Here is a 25936-nt window from a genome sequence, read left to right on the forward strand (position 1 = left end):
AAGGCATGCAAAATTGAATTTTTACTCGACTTTGAGACACAAATTCTGTTGCTCAAATTAAACTTTTGATTGGAAAATTTGCTGAAAAAAGTCACTCAAAACTTTTCATTCAATTAAACATATCCGAATTTAATCGCAACTCTCAACAGATTGTTAAGTTCATTGTGAATGCCAAATTTTCGGCATTTCTTTGAGTTGCAATCTCAAACCATTTTCATTTCCTGAACGGCTCATTAAGGGGCGGTGATCATTTTTTCACTGAGTTCGGCACAAAAAGCCGTGTTGGATCTACTTAACAATCGCCCTCCCTTTGGTATCTACTTAAAAAATGCCACCCCTAATCATAAAAGCAGTAAATTAGCACTGAGCTTTCTATTGAGAATTATAGTTTTACTGCATTCTGATTGGTCGAAAATGCGTTATTTTAATCTACTTAACAATTGCACCCCCTTTCTTAAAAGGAGGAGGGGGATTGTTAAGTAGATCCGCCGTGTTATATAGCTTTTCACAAATTTGACGGACAAGATTTTTCTATCGGACAAATTTGTCGGACAAGTTTAGTTATCGGATCGACAAGAATTTATTTATCGGACAAGAAATATAGTTAATGCTAAATTGTTGGCAAAACTGTTGACCTTGAGCAGTTTAATCGGTCAAAAGTTATGGCATTTTAGTTTAATTAGTTTTTTGTAAACAATTTTTACGCGTGGAAGTTGATAGGAAACTAAAATCCAACGCCGAAATGAGCAGTTTTGAGTGATTAACTTCGTTCAGATTCGTTGACCGAAAAGCGGGTGCCGGACATCAAGCCGACGGGACTTGAAGCCGAATCGTAAAATAAGGGACTTGAAGCCGAACATTTCGTCGAAAGATTATGAAATATGATTAATTTGAAAACTGTTTTGAAGAATTTCTCAATTTCATCAGCTTGCTTAACAAGTTATTGGCTTTTTTGGTTATTTTTGAGCCTCTAATTGATGTTTAGGAATATAAAAAATTAAAACATTGTTCAAGGGGTTTTTCATGTGTATAATTTATGCATTTCAAAATCCGGCTGATCTAACTTTCTGATGCCACTCTTAAGTGGTGCATTGTCATGAAGAACGCTTATGATGATCTAAACTTGCCTGTTTTTTTTTTCAAAATAAACTTTTTAATGATAAAAATTTAGCGTTTTTAGGTGCTTGTAATGTTTAAATTTCGGCTTGAAGTCCCGTCGGCTTGAAGTCCGGTCGGCTTGTTGTCCTAGACCCCCCGAAAAGCACATTGCTAACAATTTGGCATTAACTTTAATTCTAACCTTCAAGGTGAAACTAATTAGAAGTAGTTCTCTGAAGTTTCTCGAAGCCTTTTTGTCGGCGTTTTATACGCTCTTTTCTGTAGAAAAATTGCATGTCGGGTAGCTGAATTAAATTTTCTTTTTAAGCTGAGGGCTTGAAGTTATATTTAAAAAACGGACTTCATAAAAAATGCAATCATTTTGGTTTGCTCTTTTGACAGTTCAAAAGCAATTGTTAAAACTCAGTTGCATTTTCAACGCTATTTCAGTCTCAAGGTCAGGAATTGTTTCAAAATTTTCAGACAGTGTCCGACAAATATGTTAAAAGCTATAAAAAATCTAATTAAACTGAAAAGCGCCGTATGGGACAGATTAAGTAGCTCAAGGTCGCAAATGTTGTCTACAGTTTGGTGTTAACCGTCACTCAGTTGATTTTTTTATGCGGAATTTTGGTAATATTTTGGTCATCACCTTCCTTTGATTGTTCATTCAAATTCATTGATCTGCTCCCAAATCTGTATAAATTGGAAGATCAACCATGTTTAATATTAGACCTACTATAACTTTCAATCGTTTGTTCAGCTACCAAAATTACTTAATTGCAGTTTCGACGATATCACTGCTTTTGGCAGTTGGCGATCGCGTATGGATCCAACTCATTGATGGTGATGTGATCATGCGACGCGGATCACGTTCTGAACTACCGGATCCTCAATTCAGCGGGGTCTGCTTCACATCTTGGGTGTGGCTGATCAGCGCCAGAGTTTTATTAGTCGCATTGAACATCAGCTTCTTCACTGCCATGTGGGTGATACCGAATGTTCTAGAAGAATTTGTCCCTTGCAGATATGAGATGAACGTGAGATACACGAATTGGTTGGCTCACAGATTCACGGGAGTTTGGCTGATTGCAGTACCGGCCGTTTTACATGTGATCGTTCTTTTGTTGCCGACTGTCACAGATACAATTCCCATGGAACTTAAGTTCGACGGTTTTGATTGGTCGAATTGGTGGGATCCTTTCGTGAAAACTTTTCAGAAGTACGTGACTTATGAAAACGTTTTTCTTACCTGGGACGAGATTTTCAGACTTGTTTTGATTATTTTAATTTTCTGTTTTATGCTACCTTTGAGTCGGTCGAACTGGATGTTAAGGAAGAGCTATTCGATTGCTATGTCCATGCATGCTTTCGTGGGGTTCGCTTTCATGGTCGATATGGTCCGCAAAAACTCACACCCATTATGCTGGAGATTCAATTTTCCATTTATTATTTTATACTCATTAGATAGAATTTTTGCGACTTTCTTCTACAGAGTGAACAGATTTTCAGTTCACAGAATAATTGAATGCAGTGAGAGTACGTATATTTTACTGGGTAGACTAGAAGGACTGGAATGGAAGCAGCAAGGATGCGCTGATAACTTCTGGCTCCTCCATCGATTCCATAAATGTCACCTTTGCACACCTATTTTCCAGAGAGCACATCCATATACAGCCTTCCAGAATGCCCAATCGTACTGCCAGCATGTATGGAACGTTGGCTTTGTCATCAATACAAACAAGGCAAACAAGAACTCGTGGTCCCTGTGGCTCAAGGAAAGGTATTATGGTTTATCAGACTACGAACATAAGCAAAACTAATAATTTTTACGACAGGAGACGGGGACACTTGATCATGTCAGTCATTTCAAATTTTCCCATAAATAGCCCCTCTACCTCAAAAAAATAACACCGAAAATTGATTGAGCTAGCTTAGAGGGGTTTTTGGTAAAAGCCATTGTTTTTGTTCTGCGTTACATATCAATGATGATTTGCAGATGTGAGGCCACCGTCCATATTCTTGCTGCTGGAGGAGACCCACACAAGAATAAAACCAAAAAGCAAAATAAATGTAGCGCTAAATCAAAAGCTGACTACAACGGTTATCTGTTAAGAACATAAGTGATGCAGGCATTTTCCCTCGTTGATTCATTTTTCTGGCCAATCTAATATTTCCTAATCCATCGTTGAATTATAAAATTTGAAGGATTCATGAAAGAAGTTTTGAGACTGTGGGACTGGTTTGTTACAGGGGAAAGCAATTTCAGAAAAAACCGAAGACCTCTGCTGCTGGAATTGTAAATCTGGGCTACGAAGAAGCGCAGGTGGGGAGGGAAGCGTCCAACTACAACATTGGTGCCTCAATTGGCATGGACACCCACGGCAGATGCCTTCAAAACCCCAACGACCCTTTCTGGCAACACTCACAGGCAAACACTGATGGCAACGTGGAAGTGTTCGAAGGGAGTTCAGGAGTAAACTGTGACCCTGCTGTTAAAACTAATCATTTAAGCAATGAGCCCAGTCCGCAATTGGAGTTTGCGTTGCGATCATGGGGTCCGTATCGATCGGCATTTTACACAGCCCAAGATTTGCGGGGCAGTTGGGGGAAGATTTTGCTCATTGCTGGCGGGTCCGGAATGGGGATGCTTCTAAGTGTCGCTGCCGTGATCAGTAGGTTTATATGATATAAACTGGTTGAAATAAAAGATGTGTAGTGCTAGATGATGCACTGGGTGATGAAAATTATATCGTCCAGTTCTACATAATCACTTGTTACCAGCGACCACGTAGGATTTTTGCAATGGATAGGTTTTCAGGAAAAAGTCGTTGACTATTTTAGATCGACCAATTTGACTTTAACTAATTCGGCTGTCCAGTAACGGATTTTCTGAAAATCTATGTATCTCAAAAACCCAAGATTGGCGCTGAACACAAGTGATTGCAGACGCGCCTTGCCAGGGAATCGACGAAACGGAAAAACGCAAAACGGAAAAACGCAATTTTATGAAATTTTCTCAAAAGTGTCAAACGACGTCTTTTGGACTGTAAGAGCTAGGAAAATCGATTTGGTCGGCCTAAAAAATCGTAGATCCATCGCCCTTTAGAAAATCGTTTAGCAACCCCCCCCACCCCGTGTCTAAGACCGTATTCTGTGAAAAACTTCTACACATGCAATTTTTCAGAAAATGTTTCAATTACACGAACTTTTGAAAAATTTGAAAGGTTTTAACAAGAAAATTTGCGCTTTTGCGGCGAGCGCTTTTTGCCTTAAAATGAGTAGACATTGGTGCCTAATAATGTAGAAACTAGTTTTATATAAAAAAAAGAAAGGTGAAAAACTGAATGCGATCGAACTACGCAAATGGTTTGGTCAGTTATTTGGTCATTTATTAGCTCTGATAAGCAATGGGGAATGGAAACCACAAAAACAGTCTCTTTATATCTCTCTTTAAAACAAACTCCATGACAACTTAGGCAACAATTTCGAACTGATTTTAGACTTTTTAGGTTACTAAAAGCCATTTGATAATGCCATAGGTGATCTTCCAGACAGAAACGGTATTGTCACCACAACCATGAAAAATTTGTATTTCGTTTATTCTGCTCGCGAGTTGGGCTTAATTCGGGAATTCTGCAAACTGTTCGCGAAAATATTGATGACAGAGTTTGCGGTAGAAAAACTCCATTTGTTCTACACTGGGAAAAACGAAAAAGATCTTCGCGAAATCGAAACTTTCTCAAGAGATAGATCGGACGTGGGGAAAATGTTAGCAAAAATCAAACCTGGAAGATGCGATTTGAATAAGTTCTTCCCTGGGCTTGATGGTTATGATCCACCCCCTCCGAAAGGACCTGGTTTAGTTTGTGCATGCGGACCGAAATCTCTCATAGACGAAGTGAAAAAAGTAAACAGGGAGTTCAAATACAGGTTGCGAATTGAAGAGATTTGAGAACTTGTTGAACAGATTTGATGACCCGATGAGCAGATTTGACAAATGATAGGAACTAAACTCACAAAAATGAATTTGATACTTGGTTGGATTGGTGGATTTTTAAACTGATAATTGTCTATAGACTCAACGCTAGTAGAGGTTCAGTTCATAGGTGTCTAACGTGGTGAAATAGTTTGAACAAACAATGCATACTTGTTTTTTTTTGCGGGAGACGACCATCCATCGCAAGCGACAATAGCTCGCAGGCGAGGACAAAGATAGTGCCAGGTTTTAAAAAGAGACTAATTGTCGCATAATAGTTTTTCAAACAATTAATTAATTTATTATTTTTTAATAATTAATTTTCTTAAATAAAAACGTTACGAAGTCGCTTTTTCTCTCATCACACGTTGAAAAAGTTGTTAAATTTCCTCAAGGTTCCAGCGTTCCGAAAGAATTCCCTTAACTTCCTAATGCGCTTCTTGAGCCGCAGCCTTTTTCTATATTGCTATATAATTACTTGAACAGTTTTTGTGTGTACTGAAGCTGGGAAAGGATGATATAAGAAGTATAAAGAGTTTTATTGGTTTTTTAAAATCTCTTAGCGAGATGGAGAAAATGGAACATAAACGGCTTCTGAAAAAGCAACGGACCTTTATCTATTGATTTTCTAGGAGATAAACTGATGCTAATATATTGCGGCAAACGTTTGAAAAACCAGGACCGCTGTTATGCGTGAAACGCGGCGACGTATGGAGATTTTTCATTGGAATAAATCCTGCTAGAACAATAAAATGAAAACGCAATTTGCAATCAGAATCCTTAATTTAAAAAAAAGCGTGGCACATCAAGAAAGCAAGGATAATTATATTTTGCACACGCTCAAAAAAAATGCAGCTCACGCATTACAGTTCACGAGCTGCAAATGTTTATATAAAGCACAAGGACTAAAATATAATAGCTGAGGGTTTCAATCTTAAAAAAATGGTTTTCAAAACAATTTCCTAATGGAATTTTTTGTTGAAAGAATATCAGAAGCAAAGACGAACTCCGGTTTGACATATATTATGTGTTTTTGCTAGCCCTCATTAGTGTACAACAGCTGCATCAGACTCAGCAGAGAGACTTTTGTAAGCCTGGCGCAGTGAGCAACTTAATGAAACAAGCGATGTTTGGTTGCAGTAGTTGATTGCAGTAAAATTCGAAATCCAATTTGCTTTTGATAAGAGTTTGAAACATTTAACAACAAAAAAAAAGTTTACCGCCTTTTAAGGAAGTATTAGGGAGTTAGTACAAGGAAAGCATTTTTACTATTTCCGCTAAATAATTACTTGAACAGGTTTTGTGGGTAATCATGCTGGGAAAGAATGATATCAGGGGCGGATCTAGGATTTTCTCGAGGGCGGGGCGGATTTTCAATAAAAAAAATCGAAAATTTTGACGACCTTTTTTTTTTTTAGGTCGACCAAATAGATTTTTTGAGCTCTCCCAAAGCACTGATTTGCCCCTATTTTGGCAAAATTTTCTGCGCCGCAGGCAATTTTTTGGAAAAAACAGTCAAAAAAGCCGTTTTTGGGCACTTTTTGAAAAATTTTGACAAAAAAATTGCGTTTTTTTGGCGCGCGCTCCCTCCCAAAATGTTAGTATATATTGGCGCCAAAGGCGGCTTTAGAAAAATTTTAGGATCGGTCGGCCAAAAATGGATTTTTGAAAAAGTATCAAAGGGGGGACCCTTTGGGTCGGCAGGGGGTCGAATCCCTGAGGGGGGGGGGGGGGGGGGCGTCCGCCCCCCCCCCCCCCCCCCCCCCCCCTAAATCCGCCCCTGGATGATATAACAAGTACTTTTATCAAAAAATTTGTAAAATAAAAAAAGAAATTGAAACGAAATTCAGCTCTAGTCCTTTTTTTGAGTCCTGGGAGCATGGGCGGATCTAGGTCTTTCTCGAGGGGGGGGGGGGGGGGGGGGCGGATTTTCGAAAATTTTGACGCCCTTTTTTTTTAGGTCGATCAGATTGATTTTCCGAGCTCTCCCAAAGCAGTAAAAAGACCCTGTTTTGGCCAATTTTTTTGCGCCGCAGGCAATTTTTGAAAAAACAGGTCAAAAAAGCCGTTTTTGGGCAGTTTTTGGAAAATTTAGACAAAAAAACGCGTTTTTTTTGGCGCGCGCTCCCCCTCAAAATAAGTATATATTGGCGCTAAAGGCGCCTGTAGAAAAATTTTAGGGTTGGCAGGGGGTTAAATCCCTACCCCCTAAATCCGCCCCTGGCTGGGAGGGTTCAAAAAGGCTTCAAAACGAGATTAGGTAATGCTAGTTAAACTAGGTAACACTGGGTACCAGCGGGAAAAAATTCTGTGGATTAGCTTGTTTTTGAGCTTGTCAGCAACTGGGTAACTGGTTAGTGATGATGTAAGTTAATCTTCTGCAAATATTTGTTTGGCTGTATTTTTTTACTTTAGTAAACGATTGAATTTCTCTTTGATGAAAATTCGTTTAACGCGTTTTAAGAAAGGTAACAGGCTGATGATACAATTTTTTGGATCATTGTGCAATTAATGAAAAGGCATTTTGTATGAGAAAATTGATATTAACACGAACAATTGAATTAATGAACACGACCACACAGTTGAGAAAAGATATTACACATTACGTTAAAAACGTTTTTTTAAATTTCCTTACTTCTGTGCCTGTTCAGAAATTAATCAGTTGGACTTAAATGACTTCACGGCAATTTTTTTCTTCGACAGCAAACGTGAACCCATCTAAAATAACGTTAACCGATCTAAAATATTGAAGTTATATTGCTTCTAATAATACTCTGTACATATTGAAGAAATTTAAAAAATATTGCCTTTTAAGGGAGGAATAAGGTAGCTGTTACACATTGAGTCACGCTATCTTATTTTCGGCCGGATAGATTCGTGCAACTTCTTAGTCTAATACCGATCTTAATCTTACTCTTATATCTCCTAGTCTCAATAGATCTAGTGTACACCGGTTTACGCGAGATATTTCCAGAATGAAAAGAACTGTATTCTAAGTTTAATTCAAATTGTTCTGGTGTTGAAACTACAAGTAGTTTCAACACTTTCCAAAAAAATAGGTTGTTAGTTTGTTGGAGTATGATTGGTTACTATTTAATATTCTATAGAGATAAAATATCATAATAATAACCAATGGTAATTACTAGTTTAGATCTGGTTCCACCCATTCGGTGTTTAGAGAGTTTTAGTTTTCCGATGTTCTTTATTGTAGTGGAGGATAGATGGTGGTGTTTTTCTTTAGAGGTTGCGAGCATATTCTTTTTTTTTCTTGTTTGGAAGAAAAGTTGTCATCACGATCGTTTCGGGAGATCGTATCATGATTCTGATCAGTTGCGATGGGTGTTGATCTGGTAGATAGGAACATTGTTATTCTCAATCTCGTCTGGGAACCGCATGTAGTTCGTCTTTGGATGCAGTGCCTGGTGACTTGGATCTGTACGTATACTTGAACATCGAGATGGTCATTGTTCTGTTTACAATGGGTTTCCTTTCCTGAGATGCCAATTCGTACTTCAAAACCATTGAGTGTAGTGATTGTAGGCAGCATGTCAGGTGGGTTTTGCCATTCCGTAGTTGGAGTGTGATTGGGTTGTCAAGTTCCTTGATGCTCGTCTTTGGGCTGTATTTTATGTATATATTGCATTGTATTATTTACATATATAAATCAAAGCGTGGATGTAGCACGGTGGATGAGGCCGGCTATAGAGCAAGCTCAGGACATCCTCTTCTGGTGGGTTAGACCAGAAGTGGGGGTATAATTTCGTGCTCTCTTTTTGGAGGGTCCTGTTTTGGTTCAACATTTCATGCTATTTTTTATCATTAGTGCTTTCTTTTGTTTTCTTAGTTTTGTCTTTTTCTCTAAAATCAATTTGTTTGTTTTGGGTTTGTCTTTCGACTTTTTGGTGTTTTGTTTTTTTGTGTTCGGACTTAAAAATAGTATTTAAAAGAATAATTTATCTAGTTCTAAGCTGGTCTTAATCCAGTTTGGGTACCGTGGGTTTTTCCTTTCTTCCTCATACTGTTAGGTTGTGGTTTTGGTTAGTTTGGATTATTATATAATTCCTTTCCGACCGGGTTAAAGGAAAATTTGAAACGTGTTAATCAGTGAAAGTTGAAACTTAAATTCATTATTTTAAACAATTTTTTGTGGGCGACCAATGCGATTTTGGATTGAATTTATGGACGAGAGTATACAAAGAAGCGTCTGTAAAAATGTTGGTATTGCTATTTGCAATTTATGAACAAATTGTATTAATTTACTACTCGAAAATTATGAAGTTTACTGCTTGATTTGAAGGTTGAAATTATTAAATTATTTTCAATTGCATGAATATTTACTGCTTTGGGGAAAGAACTTATATATTAATTTACTGCTTTGTACGGGAGAGTTTTATTGCTTCAATTGTTAGATAGGTTAATAGAAATTTATGAATTGATGAAAAGTATTTTTCTTTTTGTTTTGTAGATGATTGATGATTGTGCCTATCAAGAAAAAAGGAAAACCTTGAATAAAAATGCTTAGTGTTGTTTGAATTTATTAGTGAAATTTTGAGTTCATATTACCTAATTGTCGGTGAAGAAACCATGGGGAAAAACATCGTGGATAATATCAGATGAGGTTAGTAGTTTAGCTAGCAAACGAATGATGTGTTTAGTTTGCAGAAGTGTCCAAAGCAATTCGAAGGCTTTAATGATGTTGTGCTCTTCAGTGTTAGGTGATTGTTCATACGGTGTGTTTTGAAAAAGATTCAACAATTTGTAACTATAGCGAGTGTTATATATAAATTCTAGGTTTGGGACTTCAACGGGCTGGAGGAATTTGTGAGGGATAATTAGTGGGCGGGATTCGTCTACATTTAGGAGTTTGGTTAGGGGACAAAAGATATACATCTGGGTGATGGCATCATAATTTCAGAGGGTGCCTTGTAAGTTAGTGTCTTTAATACAATAGGAGAAGCTGAGAAAAATGCTGATGTGTATTTAGATCAGTATTGATATCGGTGGTGAGGTTGTCGTGCTGGTGTATTGAGGGTGTAATGGTGTTGAATGAATTTGTAGTAAGTGTATGTATGTGTTTGTTTAGTTAAAACATCACTTCGTGTGACAGTCCAAATCACGTTCTTTGGGTGTGAGGAAAAGAAAGGTTAGTGAAAAGTGGTTAGATTTGTTAAAGTATGAATCATAAGCATGAATATTTCGTAGTGCTCCTGAGATAACGTTGTCATACTTTTTATTTAAGATGTTGAGAGTGAAGGTGTATGGGGTTTTGATGAAAAGTTTTTCACTTAGTTGGGGGTTAGCGATTGGGTCGTAATTTAGAAAGAGGTCTTCATTAGGTCGAATGATGTTATGATCGTAATAATCTATAGAATAATCATTAGCCTTAGGTGCTGAGAAAAAAATTAGCGATTGTCTGTAGCCGGATTGCGTAAACTGTTTTAAGGTTAGTGCTGTTGTTAAACGATAGAGTTGGGTGCTTCATACTTCATTATCATAAGGGTAGTTATATAGTGGTGGTATATATAGTGGATTAGTAAATTGGTAATAAGATGTCCATGTAAGTGTAGGGTGTAAAACATGTTCGGACATAATTGGATTTTTCATCATTGGGGTCTGAATGGAAGTACGTATATTGAGGGAAAAAGGTAGACAGATTTGGAGGAATTCTTTGGTATTAGTATGAAGTGGATGATTGACAAATGTGGTGGATGTTCCTGGGTAAGATGGGAATGGGGAATTTGGGAATTTTCTTTTAAGGGTTCTATAAGCGCGGTTGGTACTAGAAGATGGGGTTGATGAGGAAGTCTGGTTTTGGGAAGGTGTATAATTTGAAGAGGGGGTTGGGGTTGATGGGTTGGATGATGTTATAGATCGTGAGAGTTGGTGAATGGTTAGTGTTTGAGTGTGTTGTACTTGTTGTTGTAGTGTTATGAAGTTATTAAGTTCATATGATATTTATGTGTTATCTTGGTCGTTGTTATCGGATGGCTCACTTGTTAAAGGGGAATATGTGGCTGTAACAAATGAATTAGGAGAAGGAGGGGAAGAGTGTTTAATTTTGACTTGGGAATGGATGGGTTGAAAGGGAGGTTGGGAAAACGTAGATGGACTGTGTTCAGAGTTATCAAATTCGTCACGTGTTTCGATATCGGAGTTGTTGAATTTGGAGATAGCGTTATATACTGTGGTGTTGGAATTAGTATCTGATTCCATGCTGGATGAAGTGTTATGATGTGGTGACTGAGGTGGGCGGAAAGCAAAAAGTGGGATGATGGGAAGATTGTTCTGGAGGTTGGCTGGGTGGGAAATTGATCGATGGAGGGATCCAACTTGGCGGCTCATCGTGGGCTAAGAAGATGGTTGTTCTGAGATCGAAAAATTAGTGGTATGTGGTTGTTCTATATTTAGTTCGTAATTGTCTTCCATTTTGGGTTGTTGGGTTACTATGTGTTGAATTGGGCTTTGTGGATAAATTGATCTTGAAGTTATGAGATCTGTTAGGGCAATTTTCCTGAAACTTCGTGGTACTAATGAAAGAGGGTAGTTATGGTTGAGGTTTTGCAATTTTGGTGCTATCAGTGTTGTATTTGGATCGTTTCGTGATTCGTCATACGTGTTTGGTGCTGTTGATAGTTTGGTATTATTTTCTTTTATTTGAGCGTCTAGAAGAATTTTATTGATTGATGTTGAGAATATTCCAAAAAATCCTGCAAAAAGTATGCGTGCTACGCTTGCTTGTCTGTTTACTTGTGTGTGTATAGCGCATGTATTGTAGATTCCTTTTAAGAGAGAGAAAAGAAATTCGAGAAAAATAAACATTGCGTATAATATAGTCAATCTTTCTAAGACGTATTAGAGCCATCCTAGAAATGCACGAAGTTCGTTTTTTAGCTTTACAAAACTAAAAATATTTATTGGTGAAATATCTTGGGGTCTGTATTTTTATATCGTCGGGGAACCAAAAGATTGTTGCTTGTGTGCGTGTAGTAGAAGCGCAATTTCCTTGGTCGTTTTTGCAAGGTAGTGTCATTTTTTAAATCACGTGTTAGTTGTACTTTTTCAAGGAAATTTGTCATCTAGTTTTATATGACCTTGGTATCTTTTAAGTTCGGCTTGGTGTGCGGATTCTGGAAAACTTGAAAATTTACCAATTTTATGGTTGTGCTTTTGTTTGATTGTGATTTTCAATCGTTTAACTTCGTTTTTGCAGTCTTCAGGACTGAGGTGCAATTTCGATGTTACTTTGGTAGAAAGATTCATAATCTAGTCTGTTTTTGTTTCAGTTTGAGACTTGGGAACAATGTACTTTCTTTTCGGAAAAGGTCGCTGAGAATTCATATCCTATTAGTGTTGTAGCTCGCGCTTTTGAGTAGAGCGTAGCTATAATGTTTGTAATTTCTATAGCTTGTGGTTCGGATTCACATTGTGTGACTTGATTTATTGCATACTTATGTAGTGTCTTTTGTTCGTTTTCTTCACAATCAAAGTGTGTAACTAGTAAGCCCTGAGGTCCTGTTCGGGGGGAAGGATTGTAATATGGTTCGGAAAAAACAAAAAAAGAAGATTTTGGAGTGTGAGTATCCTTAGAATATACATGTGTATGATAATCTAGCGTGCGCCACGATACCGAAATTTGTTGTCAAGCTGTACAGTACCTAGATGGTGTTCAAGTTGTAACTTGAAAAAATAAAAATTGAAGGTTTTCTTTTTTTAGAACTATTGTTAAACGTTTGATTTTGTCCTGACAATCTTCAGTGTCCAGATGTAATAATTATGAGATCTGTTAGGGCAATTTTCCTGAAACTTCGTGGTACTAATGAAAGAGGGTAGTTATGGTTGAGGTTTTGCAATTTTAGTGCTAACTGTGTTGTATTTGGATCGTTTCGTGATTCGTCATACGTGTTTGGTGCTGTTGATAGTTTGGTATTATTTTCTTTTATTTGAGCGTCTAGAAGAATTTTATTGATTGAAGTTGAGAATATTCCCAAAAATCCTGCAAAAAGTATGCGTGCTACGCTTGCTTGTCTGTTTACTTGTGTGTGTATAGCGCATGTATTGTAGATTCTTTTTAAGAGAGAAAAGAAATCCGAGAAAATTAAACTTTGCGTATAATATAGTCAATCTTTCTAAGACGTATTAGAGCCATCCTAGAAATGCACGAAGTTCGTTTTTTAGCTTTACAAAACTAGAAATATTTATTGGTGAAATACCTTGGGGTCTGTATTTTTATATCGTCGGGAAACCAAACGATTGTTGCTTGTGTGCGTGTAGTAGGAACGCAATTTCCTTGGTCGTTTTTGCAAGGTAGTGTCATTTTTTAAATCACGTGTTAGTTGTACTTTTTCAAGGAAATTTGTCATCTAGTTTTAAATGACCTTGGTATCTTTTAAGTTCGGCTTGGTGTGCGGATTCTGGAAAAACTTGAAAATTTACCAATTTTCTGGTTGTGCCTTTGTTTGATGTGATTTTCAATCGTTTAACTAGTTTTTGCAGTCTTCAGGACTGAGGTGCAATTTCGATGTTACTTTGGTAGAAAGATTCATAATCTAGTCTGTTTTTGTTTCCGTTTGAGACTTGGGAACAATGTACTTTCTTTTCGGAAAAGGTCGCTGTGAATTCATATCCTATTAGTGTTGTAGCTCGCGCTTTCGAGTAGAGCGTAGCTATAATGTTTGTGATTTCTATAGCTTGTGGTTCGGAGTCACATTGTGTGACTTGATTTATTGCATAATTATGTAGTGTCTTTTGTTCGTTTTCTTCACAATCAAAGTGTGTAACTAGTAAACCCCGAGGTCCTGTTCGGGGGGAAGGATTGTAATATGGTTCGGAAAAAACAAAAAAAGAAGATTTTGGAGTGTGAAAATCCTTAGAATATACATGTGTATGAAAATCTAGCGTGCGCCACGATACCGAATTTTGTTGTCAAGCTATACAGTACCTAGATGGTGTTCAAGTTGTAATTTGAAAAAGTACTAATTGAAGGTTTTCATTTTTTGGAACTATTTTTAAACGTTTGATTTTGTTCTGATAATCTTCAGTGTCCAGATGTAATAATTATTTAATATTGTTTCGGTAAAAAGATTCATGATCAAGTCTATTTTTGTTTCCATTTGAAACTTATGAACATCTACTTTCTCTTCAGAGAATTTTCCTGTGAATTTGAATCTTGTTAAAGTTGTAGCTTGGGCTTTTGAGTAAAGTGTTGCTATTACATTTGTTGTTTCCAATGATTGTGGTTCGAATTCACATTGAGTGACTTGGTTTGTTGCATATTTGTGGAATGTTTTTTGTTTATTTTCTTCACAGTCATAATGTGTGACTAGTAAATCCTGGGGTCCTGTTCGAGGGGAGGATTGTTGTGATCTTGTTTTGAAAAATTGAAAAAGAAAAGAGTCTGTAAAATTAGTATTTTTGAAAGATACATGTGTACGATAGTCCTGAATATGGGTTATAAAAGGTGTCTATCCAATTGTCTTTTTTGTGTACCTATCGTATTTGTAGATTATTTCTGTGGTTATAAACGGAGGAGGTAAAGATTGAGCTGTTATATTTGGAGGAGCTAAGTGTAAGGGATGATGAATTATGTTATTTATTTTTACTGTGATTTCAAATTTTAGCGTCAAGTTGTCTTGTGTAAGCATGTTTTGTAATCTGTGATTTTCGTGATGTTTTACAAACAATGAAGAGAACGCTACCAATGTATTCTAATCTAATTGTAGTTGTATGTTATTGGTTGAATTTTCTCTATATCTGGCGTCGAGATTTGCAGGAAAATTTGAAGGGAAAGGGATTTGTGAAATTGGAGTTAAAGAAAGGGTTGAAGGAAGTGAAAGAATTTCAGGTAGTGATAAAGATGTGTCAGATGAAACGTCTATTCGATCATTCACTAAGTTTGGTTTACCTTGGAGAAAAACATGTGTCACCCAATAAGGGAGTGTTCTGTAGTGGTTGGGAGGTTGAAAGTGTTTTCTCTGATTTGTTCAGATGTAGGAGTTGAACCTAAATAATCTGATGGGATGTTTGATGTATTTTGTTGTGATGGTGGGATGGGGTCTGTGGGGTACTCTGAATTGTACTGCTAGAAAGATTTAAAGGATTTGTTGAATTATTATACATTTTTCGAGGCAAAATTTAAGTGTGGTCGGATTATATATTGATTTTTTGACAAAAGGGTTTGATTTCGCCAATTTTTGAAAAGGGGAAGGTTGGAGGGCTCCCAACTGTCTTCTTGAATTTTTTGTTATATATTGGATGGTTGGGGGTATCTGAGAGATATTCGTACTTAAGGCTAATTGATCATAATCATTTTGTTCTTTAGGCTAATTTAATTTTTTGCGTGAGAGGTTTTTGATGTTTGAGTTGGGACAATATTGTTGACCTTTTTACTACTTGATAGGAGAGGGTTGTTATAATGAAACATTGTTTATTTCAGCTGTCAATGTTTAGTGGGTTGCTTATTTTTGACCTGGAGATCTTTTATTTATAGTTAGAGATTGGCTTGAGGGTGGTTATTTGTAGGCTAGAGGAGTCGTGTTAAAAATGAGGCGATGATTCGGAAAAGCTTCTGATTGTTTGAATTTGAACTAGTTTGTTCAAAAGCTTTTTGAGCATGAAATTTGAGTTCGGTCTGTGAAAATATCTTCAGGAGATGAAACTGTTAAATAAGTTAAGGTGGTTTTTGAAATTTTACTTTCTTAAATATTTTATATTGTGGGATGAATGTTTTGTAATCTTTTCATGGCTGATTACGGGGTCGCGATGATTGTCTATGTGGAGATTTTTCTTTTTGATGGTATAATTTTTTCTTCTAATTTTCTATTTTTTCTCTCTATATGAGCTATAGTTTTGTTGTTTACGTTTTTTGACATCTGTTTGGGAAGTTCTTTGTCTTTTTTATCTAATTGTTTTTGGATTGGCTGCACATCAGTGCTTTGGTTTTGATTTGGCTCTGAGCTATTTTGAATAACTTTAAGTCCTGTAAGAGAGTATAATAGAGTAAGTTCTCGTAGTGTGTACTCTTTCGGGTAATAAGGTAAAATATTGTTTCGATGTTGAACGATTTTTTTTTGTTAAAGTCTGTAAGCTTGTATGTTACATCAGTGGGTTTATCAATTATTTGATACGGTCCTTTTCTAGGTGGTTGTAATTTTTTCGAAAATTCCTTTTTTGTGTTTTGAATTTCGGAATTAAAACATATGTTCCTGTTTTTAAATTTATAGCTGGGGTAAATCTGGAATTTATTTGAGAATTAATACATTGTCTTTGTAATATTTTTTTGTTACTTTCTGGTAAATTTCGTATATGTTTTTTGTTTCTGTTTAAAATCCATTATGTGTGTGTACCGGAGGCTAATTTTAAATTTTGTGGACGATAAAAATGATCTTCATCGTTGGTATGTAGAGGTAGATTGTAATATATTGATTCTTTAGTGGGTTGGCAAAAACCTTGTGAATTTTTTGAACAGCTTGCTGTGAATCTTGTCGGTTTCCGTGGTTTTTGGTTGAAAACCATTTCGTAGGGTGATAGTCCTAAGGTTGTTGTTATTTGTGAATAATAAGATAATGGGAATAGTTTTACATCTAATGACCATTCACTGTGTCATTTTCATTAATGATACATCTAAGATATTCTTGTAGTGAACGGTTCATGCCTTCGACTAATTCTTTAGTGCAAGGTGCGTGAGATATACGTGGTTTGTGTTTAGTGCTATATAAGTGGCATAAGGTAATAATTTCGTTGTTTATAAATTCAGTGCCATTGTCTGTGACCAGGAATTCGGGTAAACCGAATTTTGCTATCCAGTGTTCATAACGTGTGGTATATGCATAATAAGCGTTACAATGAGGTACTGGGTTAAGTGCTACGTAGTGTGTAAATGCATCTTCTAATACCATTATATATGAGTTTACTTCTGAGGATGGTGATATTAGTCCTTTTGTATCAAAAGAAATTCTGTGATTAAAAACCAAAATTTGTGCCTTAAAGTTTTGTTTTTCTGCGAATTATTTTTGGTTTGGGTATGGTTTGTTTAATTGACATTTTATGCAATCGTTGCATAATACTTTTATTCAAATTGTTGCATTTAGGAAATAAAAATTTTGTATAAAATTTGAGAATGTTTTTTCTGCTCCTGAGTGTCCTTTAGTGTGTAAAAAGTGGGAGGTATGAAAAGCTATAAGCATCATTTTTAAGGGTGAGCAGGGTACTTTGATATCAGTTGTTTGGTATTCTAGGATATCTGTGTTTTCATTGATAGTGGTGTTGTTAAATTTTCTGAAATATCTAAGAAGGGTTTTGTTTCCTAGCTTGGTAGTATCGGCTTTAAGTGGCTTGGTTTTATACTTGTCCCAAGATTTCAGTTGTCTGATGACTGGGTCAAGGTTTTGATGTTTTTGTAACAATTCGCTTGTTATTTTTTTTTTGTTATTGGTAGAAAAATGTTTTCAATTTCTATTTTTGATAAACGTATTTTATCTGGTGGGTCATGAAGGTTAAAAACATGGTTGATTGTATGTTTTGAACCATTATTTGGTGGGCCTGATAAATTGATATTATCAGTGAGATTTTTTTTTTCTATTAAAGTGAATAGATATTTTTTATATAATTTTTTTTTGACTGGTTATTGCTGCGTGTTATTTTTTATCCATGAGGAGTATGGTATCGGTTTGAATGTAGATTTTCCTAATAAATCTATTTTTTAATGATTGTTTTGACAATCTAGGTATAGTGAAAAATGTTGTAGAACATTTGTTTGTGATTGGTCTACAGCAGTTTTTACTGCATATTTGCATTGTAATTTTGGTGATGTTTCAGCTTTTGCAAGAAAAATTTTTATATTTTGTGGTATTTCAACTGTTGTTTTTCGTGTTAATAATTCAAGCGGTGTATTTCTACTGAGAGTGTCGGGTAGTGCGAGTCTTTTTCCTGCTGTCCAAACGATTTGCGAGTTTGTAAATTTCATTAAAATTAGTTGAAATCAGTAAACTCTATGGTTTGGGTTTCATTTTTGTGTAAAAAGAAAGATTATTGGCTTATGATCTGTAAATAGAACTGTTGGATGTTTAGATCCAATTATCAAGAATTCATATTCTGTGAGTGTATATATTATGGCTGTGTATTCTCTCATAAGGGTAGAGAGTCTTAGTTCAGCTTGTGCGAATAGCCTAGAGTTTGCGGAAATGAGGTTCATTTTATTCGTTCCATTGTGAGATTGTAATAAAGCTGCGCCGATGCCAAAGTTTGAGGCGTCGCACAAGGCATAGAATGGTTGATTGGGATCTGGAATAGTGTTTGATAATTGATCTGTGAGAAGAGTTTATATTTCTTCAAAGCGTTTTTGGTATTCTGTTGTCCATTTAAAATTATTTTGTTGTCTAAGGATGTTATAGATTGGTCTTAAGTATAATTGCATTTTGTATACATATTTACTTAAGAAGTTTAACATTCCAAAAAACTTTCTTTTTTTCGAAGGTGGTTGGAGTTTTTTTATTGCATCTATGCGAGATTTCAACGGAGTTATAGTGTTCCTCTCTGTAATATGTCCAAGGATTTTCACTCTTGTTAGAAAAAAGTGTAATTTATCTGGGGCTGTTTTCTTGTTATTCTGTAGTAATATTTGATGGTATTTTTCTAAAACAATGAACATTTCGTCTTTTACCTGTGATTGCATAAAAACAACGTCTAAATATGTGATTGCATTTTTATTGAGTATTAGTGGTCTGAAAATTTTACCCATGAATGCTAAAAATGCTGCTGGTTCTATGGAAATTCCATAGAAAAATGTGTTGAATTCGTATTGTTGATTTCCAATAACGAATTGTGTTAATCGTCTTGATTGTTCATCTAGTAGTATTTGATTATATGCACTATTCATGTCTGCTTTTGTGAAAAATTTACCGTTTATTTTTCAGAGAATTACTTGAATTGGTTCAATAGGTTAATTACATTTAGATTCATTAATTAGTGAATTGTGATATCTTGCATCTAGAATGATTTTAAATGATTCTCCTTTTGCTAAAATGATAACGGGGTTTATGAATGTGTTACCTTTTGGCTGTTCCTCTTTATTTACTGGAGAGATGATTTCATATTGTTCTAGTATTTCAAGTAATCGGTTAACTTTATCTTGCAAATGAATTGGGACTTATTTGCTCGTTGTTTTCTGAAAACTGCGTCAGGTTTTAGGGGTAAATGTCATGGTGAATTTTACTTTTCCAACGTCAAATTTTGATATTGCGTAAGCTTTTGGGTATTTTAATAATAAGTCAGCTAATTGTTCGAATTATTTTTGTGTTATCTAAGAGTGTTGAAAATTAAATGTCGTTTTAAAATAGGGTGTCTTTGTGAGATAATCGGTATTTCATTTTTTCTTTGCTGAAAATATGATTAATTGACAATTCTTTGTCAAGAATTGTTGGTTGACATATATCTAATAGTTGTAAAATTTTGTTTACTCTATAAGCAGTTTCTTTTTTGGGGGAAATTGTTGCGTTAGTTTCACATTAACCTAAGAGTCCTAGAGGTAAGGTTATTTTATACGGAGAATTGTTATAGATGTGTAAAGAAATCACATCGGAGTTTGATTCTTTCATGTATTTGATAGATGAAATTGTTACTCGGAAAAACTTATGAATTGGTCTGAATTCAAGGTCAGACATAAAGAAATGCTGTTTATTTTGCTCTTTATCATATTGGCGAACTTGTTTGATTGAAAAATTCTACACATTTCCTCATAGTGGTTTCAGGTGTTTTCGTTCCTGATTGTATATGGGGTAAAATTTAGAGAAAAATAGTGGTTGTTTGTTTATTCTTCGAAAAAATATCAAAGCTGTGTTTTTCATTCTTGTGTATTTATCTTTTATATGAATTCTACTATTTAAGATATTTATTGCTGGTATATTTTTAGTAATAAATGGACTTCCAATAAAATTATGTTTTATATCAGTGATGTGGAAGGTTTGTTTAAATGGTTTGCTCATAAGTTTGTTTTGTTCCATTGTTCGAGTGGGGACAAGGAAAAGTTGGATTTTTCCATAATTTGTTAAGGTTGATCCTTGTGCGGTTGCTAGTCTGCTTGTTCTTTTGAAGGGTATTAATTTTGGGTGTAGAATTCTTATTTTATCCCAAGTGGGAATGTTTATAATATTTGATTCTGCTCCAGAATCTATTAAAAAATCTAGTTCAAGGTCTGGTGTTTGCAATTGTTTGGATTTTGGACTTTCTAAAAGGAGTGGGATTGTCCATAATTTTTCCTTTTGTACCTGTGGTTCTTTAGGTATGTTTTGATAAATGTTATTTGTGCTTGAGCATTCGGTGGGTTTTTCTTCTTTCATTTCTTCTACTATTTTTTCTATTTTTTCTTTTGTTGTGCTATTTGATACTGGTCTTGTATAGTAGTTCAAAATAAATTGATCAAGGTTTTGATATATGTGAGAATATATTGATTGTTCATTTATAATAGGTTCATAGTCATTTTTAACGATTATCATTTAATTGAAATTGTTATTTCTGTGTCACTTTCGCTGTCTGTGGATTCGCAATTTATGTGCTTTAATTGCAACTCTGAGCTTTCGTAGTGTTCAATACCAGGGGGGTCTGGTTGTTTTTCTTCATTTGATTGTACTTGATTTAATTATCTTTGATGTTTAGCTGTTTTACTCCTATAGTTTTGCGGTGAATTTTGATAAAGAGTGTTATTCCTATGAGGTGATTGAGAGTAGTTCATTTGTCTATTGTATAGCTTGAATTTCTGTTCTGTGAACTGTCGCGTGATCTATTTTGATAACTATTATATTTTGATCTGTTAGAACAATCACGTGATCGATTATTTCGATATCTAGGATTTCGATTGTTTGAATAGCTTCTATTCCTATTGTTGGAATAATTCCTATAACGATTGTATGAAGAGTTTCTTGATCGAATGTTTCCATAATTTCTATTCACAGAATTTGAATGGGAACTGGTATTAAACAAAAATTTAGGTTGGTCTGAATTTGATCTTGAATAGTTATTTCGATATTGACTATTTCGACTATGTGATCGACTATTCTTGTTTTGTGAGAAATTTTGTGAATTTCTTTGGTATGGTGATTGTCTTCTTTAATTTGTATTATAGAGTGATTGCTGTCTTGAGTAATTTGAAACCTTTGGAAGTGGTTTTCCTGAACTATTTTTACTATGAAAGTTTTTGTTGGGTAAATTTTGATCTTTCTTTGTGTATTGATGAAATGATTTGTTACGTTCTCTATGTTTTTGTGGTTTATTTTGGTTATCTTGTTGTTTTTGTCTGCATTCAGCAATTCTGTGTCCGTATTGACGACAATAATTACACCATTTTTTTGAAAGATGAATTGCCTTTAAAATTTGGATTTTCTCGTAGATATTCAAAATTTCTGAATTTTTTTCTTATAATTCTTTATCAGAGTCGTTGATATTGTTTATCTGTGAAGTTGTAGTTTGGATGTATTATACATATTGTAGCTTTAGGTTTTCTGTTTCTTCTAGTTTCATAGTAATTTCTGTTTGCCCTAGTTTGTCTACTAGTTTCCTAAAGTCTAAATCTGGTTCCCGAATTGACGAAGGATGTGATGCTCTCTTTTTTATTGCTATTTTTCGTAATTGAGGTGTTAGAGTCATCATTAGGATTTCTGTCATCTTTTTACTTTTTATAATCATGAGTATTGAGTGAGTATGCTTTTCGGACAAGTATTTCAGCTCTTACTGCAAGTTGTTTTATTGTTTCATTTGGTAGTCTACAAATTTCATTGCATAAAACTCTTTGATGTTGTTTGTTCCTTTCTAAATCAAACATTTTTGAGAATTCTTGTGTGAATTTTTCCAATCTCTTTTTATGTCTGAAAACCATTTTTGAGCTGCGCCATCAAGTGTTGTTTGTATTAACGCTGTGCGTCTATGTATCCAATTTTGGTGAAGTGATGTTTTAATTGGTTCAGGTCCTATTTAAAATTAGGTTTGCTGTGACTGCGTTTAGATAATCTTCTACGGAATCTTCTGTGAATACCATTAGTGAGTGGTTTATTTGATGTAATTGATGATCCACCCATTAGGTATGGATTCATAGTCATTTGTAGTGATTCTGTTGAGAAAAATTCTTTAGTTGGCTTTTTGTTAATTCGTGTTGTTGTAAATAATATGGCAGTGGCATTTCGTACTGCAGTTGAGTTGGTTGGTATGATTGTGTGTTGACTGGATTTTGTTGTTGAAAGTTATTGTTGTGTGATGTTGGGTTATTTGTTCATTTCGTGTGTATGGTTCAAAAATATCTGGTTGCTCAATACTGTAAGAACGAGGTCTTTGGTTGGAGTAAAATCGTTGATGATTTTGGTTATAGTATTCTTCATCATCTGATGGAAATTAACTTTGTGCATAATAATGAGGTTGATTTTTGGTATTATATTTATTTGTATTTCTTTTATTCTGTTGAAAAAATGGGTAATTTCCGTTTTGTTCTTGTGAGGATCGTGGTTGATGATAAAAATTTACTGTATTTGAAGTCGGTTGTGGTATATTTCGACTTTGTGCAAATATTTGAGTATTTGTTTTAGGTTTTGTTGTTTTTGGTCCATTTACATAATTAAAATTATGTTCAGCAAAATTATATCTATGCCATGTTTGTTGTTTGTAAGGTGGTTTTGTTACTGGTCGAAAGGTTTGGTAATCTATGTGTGAATTTTTTTTGCAATAGAGGGTTTTAATGTTGATAGTATGATTGTTTGTTGTAACGTTGGAGTTGGATTTTTTAATTTTGGAGTTAAAAAATTTGGTTGAATAGGTGAAATGCTTTGTTGTGCTTGTGTTGTTGTTATTGTTTCAAAAACTTCCTCTTTTACAAAATGTGATGGGGTTTGTATAATTTGTTGTGCAAGATTTCTTGTTTCATTCAAGTTATCATTTTTTATAATTGTAGAAATTAAACTATTATTTCCTGTTCTTTCAGGGAAGAATGAATTATAACTTAAAGGTGTTGCGTCAACTTTAAGTGAATATATACTCCAACATAATCTTTGCGAATAGAGATTGTGTTAATTGCTTGACTTGATATATCTGTTGGGATGTTAATAAATAATCCATGAGACCATTCAATGTCCCAAACATAATCTGATTGTTCTGCTAATCTAATTTCATCATCTGTATTTTATGGTCAAAACTTTTTTCTTGCTTGTTCAATAAGATCAAGGTTGTGACTAAAATAATCGATTAAAAATCAAACTAAGATTTTTTGTAAACTGTTTTAACATGTTGTGTTATTTCATTTCTTGATAGATCTTCTCGGATTGCGTTTAAAAATTTTGAAAATATGTATTTTTCCTGTCGTACAATTGTATGTCGAGGTGTTTAAGTAAGTGAATCGCCTTGAGGTTCATTTAGTTCTAATGTAGATAAAAAGCTATAGATAAGTGAGAATACATCATTTGTAAATATCGAGTTTGCTCGTTGTGAGCTTTGATGGTGTATGTTTTTTATGTATTGTGCGAAGACTTTTAAAAATTCAAAATCTACATCATCAGTTTGGATGAAATATCTTTCATGAAATGCATTTGGTGATTTAATCTCGATTGTGTAGATTTCATATTGTGATGTGAGACTATATATACCTTTGAGATAGCGGTCAAGAAGTTTTCTTTTAATTTTTTAAATCGGGAAATTCTTTTGTGCATGGACTTTCTCTTTTTCGAAAAATTTGCAATTAGATTTTGATAAATTTCAATCTGTCCTCGAGGTTCAGTTAATGGGGATATTAAAGAGGGAAGTACTGATTTTTCTGGGTTATCTTCGTTTCGAGTCATTTTTGTGTTGTATTACTGTTAATGTGTACTTTTCAATGTGTCTTTTTGGTTGATTCCAATTGTACAAACGTATTGATTTGTATGTGTAACAGTTTTTTTGCTTTAAGTTTACCGTTTATTGATGCTGGTGATGTGGTGTCTGAATCAGTGAAATATAGTTAGTCGTCAATTTGGTTGGTGATTTTTGTTTATTGAGCCGTTTAGTTAGTGAAGTTCTTGTATCGCGGTTGTTTCTGATTCTGAGACTGAGTTTCTTCGTTTTGAAAATCTTTTCCTAACAATTTGTTTTTGATTGTTAATTATTTTCTTTCTTAGTGTGTGTTTTTTTGTTCTTATATATCCTACTGATTGTCTGTGTGGTAGGTTAACGAGGTCAAATTTGTTGTCGTTAATTAAACCATTGTGTATTATGATTATATGTTTGTTTCCTAAAGTGTCTCTTGACATAAGGTTTAGAATGATGGATGCAAAATCTGGATTAGTGATTTTTTTGCCTTAAACTGTTAGTTCTTACAATTTTTATATGGTTAGCTTAACTTGGTTCGTATATTTGGGTTGGAGAGAAAAGCGTATATTGATTCCTAAGAACGATTTGTACTTTCTCGTGACTAATTTTAAGCTGAGATTGACCTACTTAATCTTACTTAGGGGTTGTGATTTGTGATCAAGGTTGGAGAATAGTAAATTGATCCACAAGGTTCAGGTACAATTAGAACGCGAGTAGTTCGTTAGATACTTAGATACTATTTTATGACTTACTTAGTTTACGTGTTTTAGCCTGGGTCATCTAAGCGGAGAGGGATCAAGTGAAGGATGAGTAACCGAAGTTCTTCTTTGTTTATCTTAATTAGAATCGTAAGTTTGTTTAAAAATTTATGTTAATTCTGGGTCTTTGATAAAGGTTGGGTAGTGAATCGACGTTTGAGGTCGTTAGAGACTGAATAATTTGGGAGGGGAAGAACAAAAGTGTTCTGTTTGATCCAAGGATAGGCCTTGCTGATCAGAGATTTAAATATTTAGAAAAAGGAAAAATTTAGATTTAGAATACTTTAAAGATCCAAGGAAAGCCCTGATGATCTGTTATTTAAATGAAATTAATTTAAGTGAAAGCAAGGATAAGCTAACCAAAATTGCGATAAAATTTTGGCACGTGTCTTGTTAAACAAGAAAAGAAAAGGAAAAAAAACAACAACCACAACAACATTGACATCTATTACAACTATTGCAAATAATGCAACTATTGCAACAATTGCAACTATTGCAACAATTGCAACTATTGCAACTATTGCAACAATAACAACTATCGCAACTATTGCAACTATTGCAACTATTGCAACTATTGCAACTATTGCAACTATTGCAACTATTGTAACTATTGCAACTATTGAGGAGTTTGCCAACCCCGACACGAAATGATGAGGAGAAGCGACAGAGCGATAAGACCGCCGTCTTATTTTGGTTTTCGTGATCACTCGGAAGAAAATTCAAAAGAGGACACCGTTTCAGCGTCGCAGAGAGTTAGTGACGATGAACAAGAGGATTCATACAACGAAACCGTAGACAAAATAGAAAATGAAGAACAACATACTGGGGCGACTCAACAGCTTCATGTTATGACCCTCAGTGAGCAACACCATTATCCTGTTGTACCCATGACAGAAAACGTCACAAACTGTTTGTTTGACGCCTTTGGAGGGTCTCTCGATATATCTAAGGAAGTTCAAGAAACTGAATGGGGGAACAGATGGAATGTGAGTGTGAACCTCCAAGGCAAACTGTATTTAGTCCCGGGGGGAAACATTGCTCGTAAATACGTTGATCTTTTAACGAAAGAAGTCTGCCGATTGAACCAAAAGGAATATTCAGAACGACTTCTTGTATTCAGCCGATTAATCTTACAGCGGGACCCAATGATAAAAACCACACGTGATGTGAGAGCTTTGATAGGAAGACGACTTGAAGACTGGGAAAATAGTAAATTCAAAATTCTACTACAAGAAGCCAAACGATGTTCACAAAAACAACCGAGGAAATCTATGAAAAAAAAACAGAT

General features: G+C 34.9%; 2 protein-coding genes across 2 annotated transcripts in view; one reads left to right on the forward strand and one right to left on the reverse strand.

Annotated features, from left to right (window-relative positions):
- Nucleotides 1-25936, reverse strand: part of LOC134841434 (uncharacterized) — a 325189-nt gene that overhangs the window by 68196 nt on the left and 231057 nt on the right. The gene's annotated exons all lie outside the window — the stretch shown is intronic.
- On the forward strand, nt 1758-5342 carry LOC134842181 (uncharacterized). The gene is made up of 3 exons (XM_063858398.1): nt 1758-2881; nt 3352-3773; nt 4641-5342. Exons 1-3 carry the CDS (start codon nt 1818-1820, stop codon nt 5051-5053), a joined length of 1899 nt encoding a protein of 632 aa, XP_063714468.1. The 5' UTR covers nt 1758-1817; the 3' UTR covers nt 5054-5342.

This window comes from Symsagittifera roscoffensis, chromosome 3 (assembly GCF_963678635.1).
Source record: "Symsagittifera roscoffensis chromosome 3, txSymRosc1.1, whole genome shotgun sequence".
In the NCBI taxonomy this organism is placed as follows: Eukaryota; Metazoa; Xenacoelomorpha; order Acoela; family Convolutidae; genus Symsagittifera; species Symsagittifera roscoffensis.

Coding starts and splice junctions, on each gene's coding strand:
- LOC134842181 (XM_063858398.1), top strand. CDS start 1,818: ATGTTTAATATTAGACCTACTATAACTTTCAATCGTTTGTTCAGCTAC. Junction 2,882..3,351: donor TCCCTGTGGCTCAAGGAAAG/GTATTATGGTTT, acceptor GGTTTGTTACAG/GGGAAAGCAATTTCAGAAAA. Junction 3,774..4,640: donor AAGTGTCGCTGCCGTGATCA/GTAGGTTTATAT, acceptor ATAATGCCATAG/GTGATCTTCCAGACAGAAAC.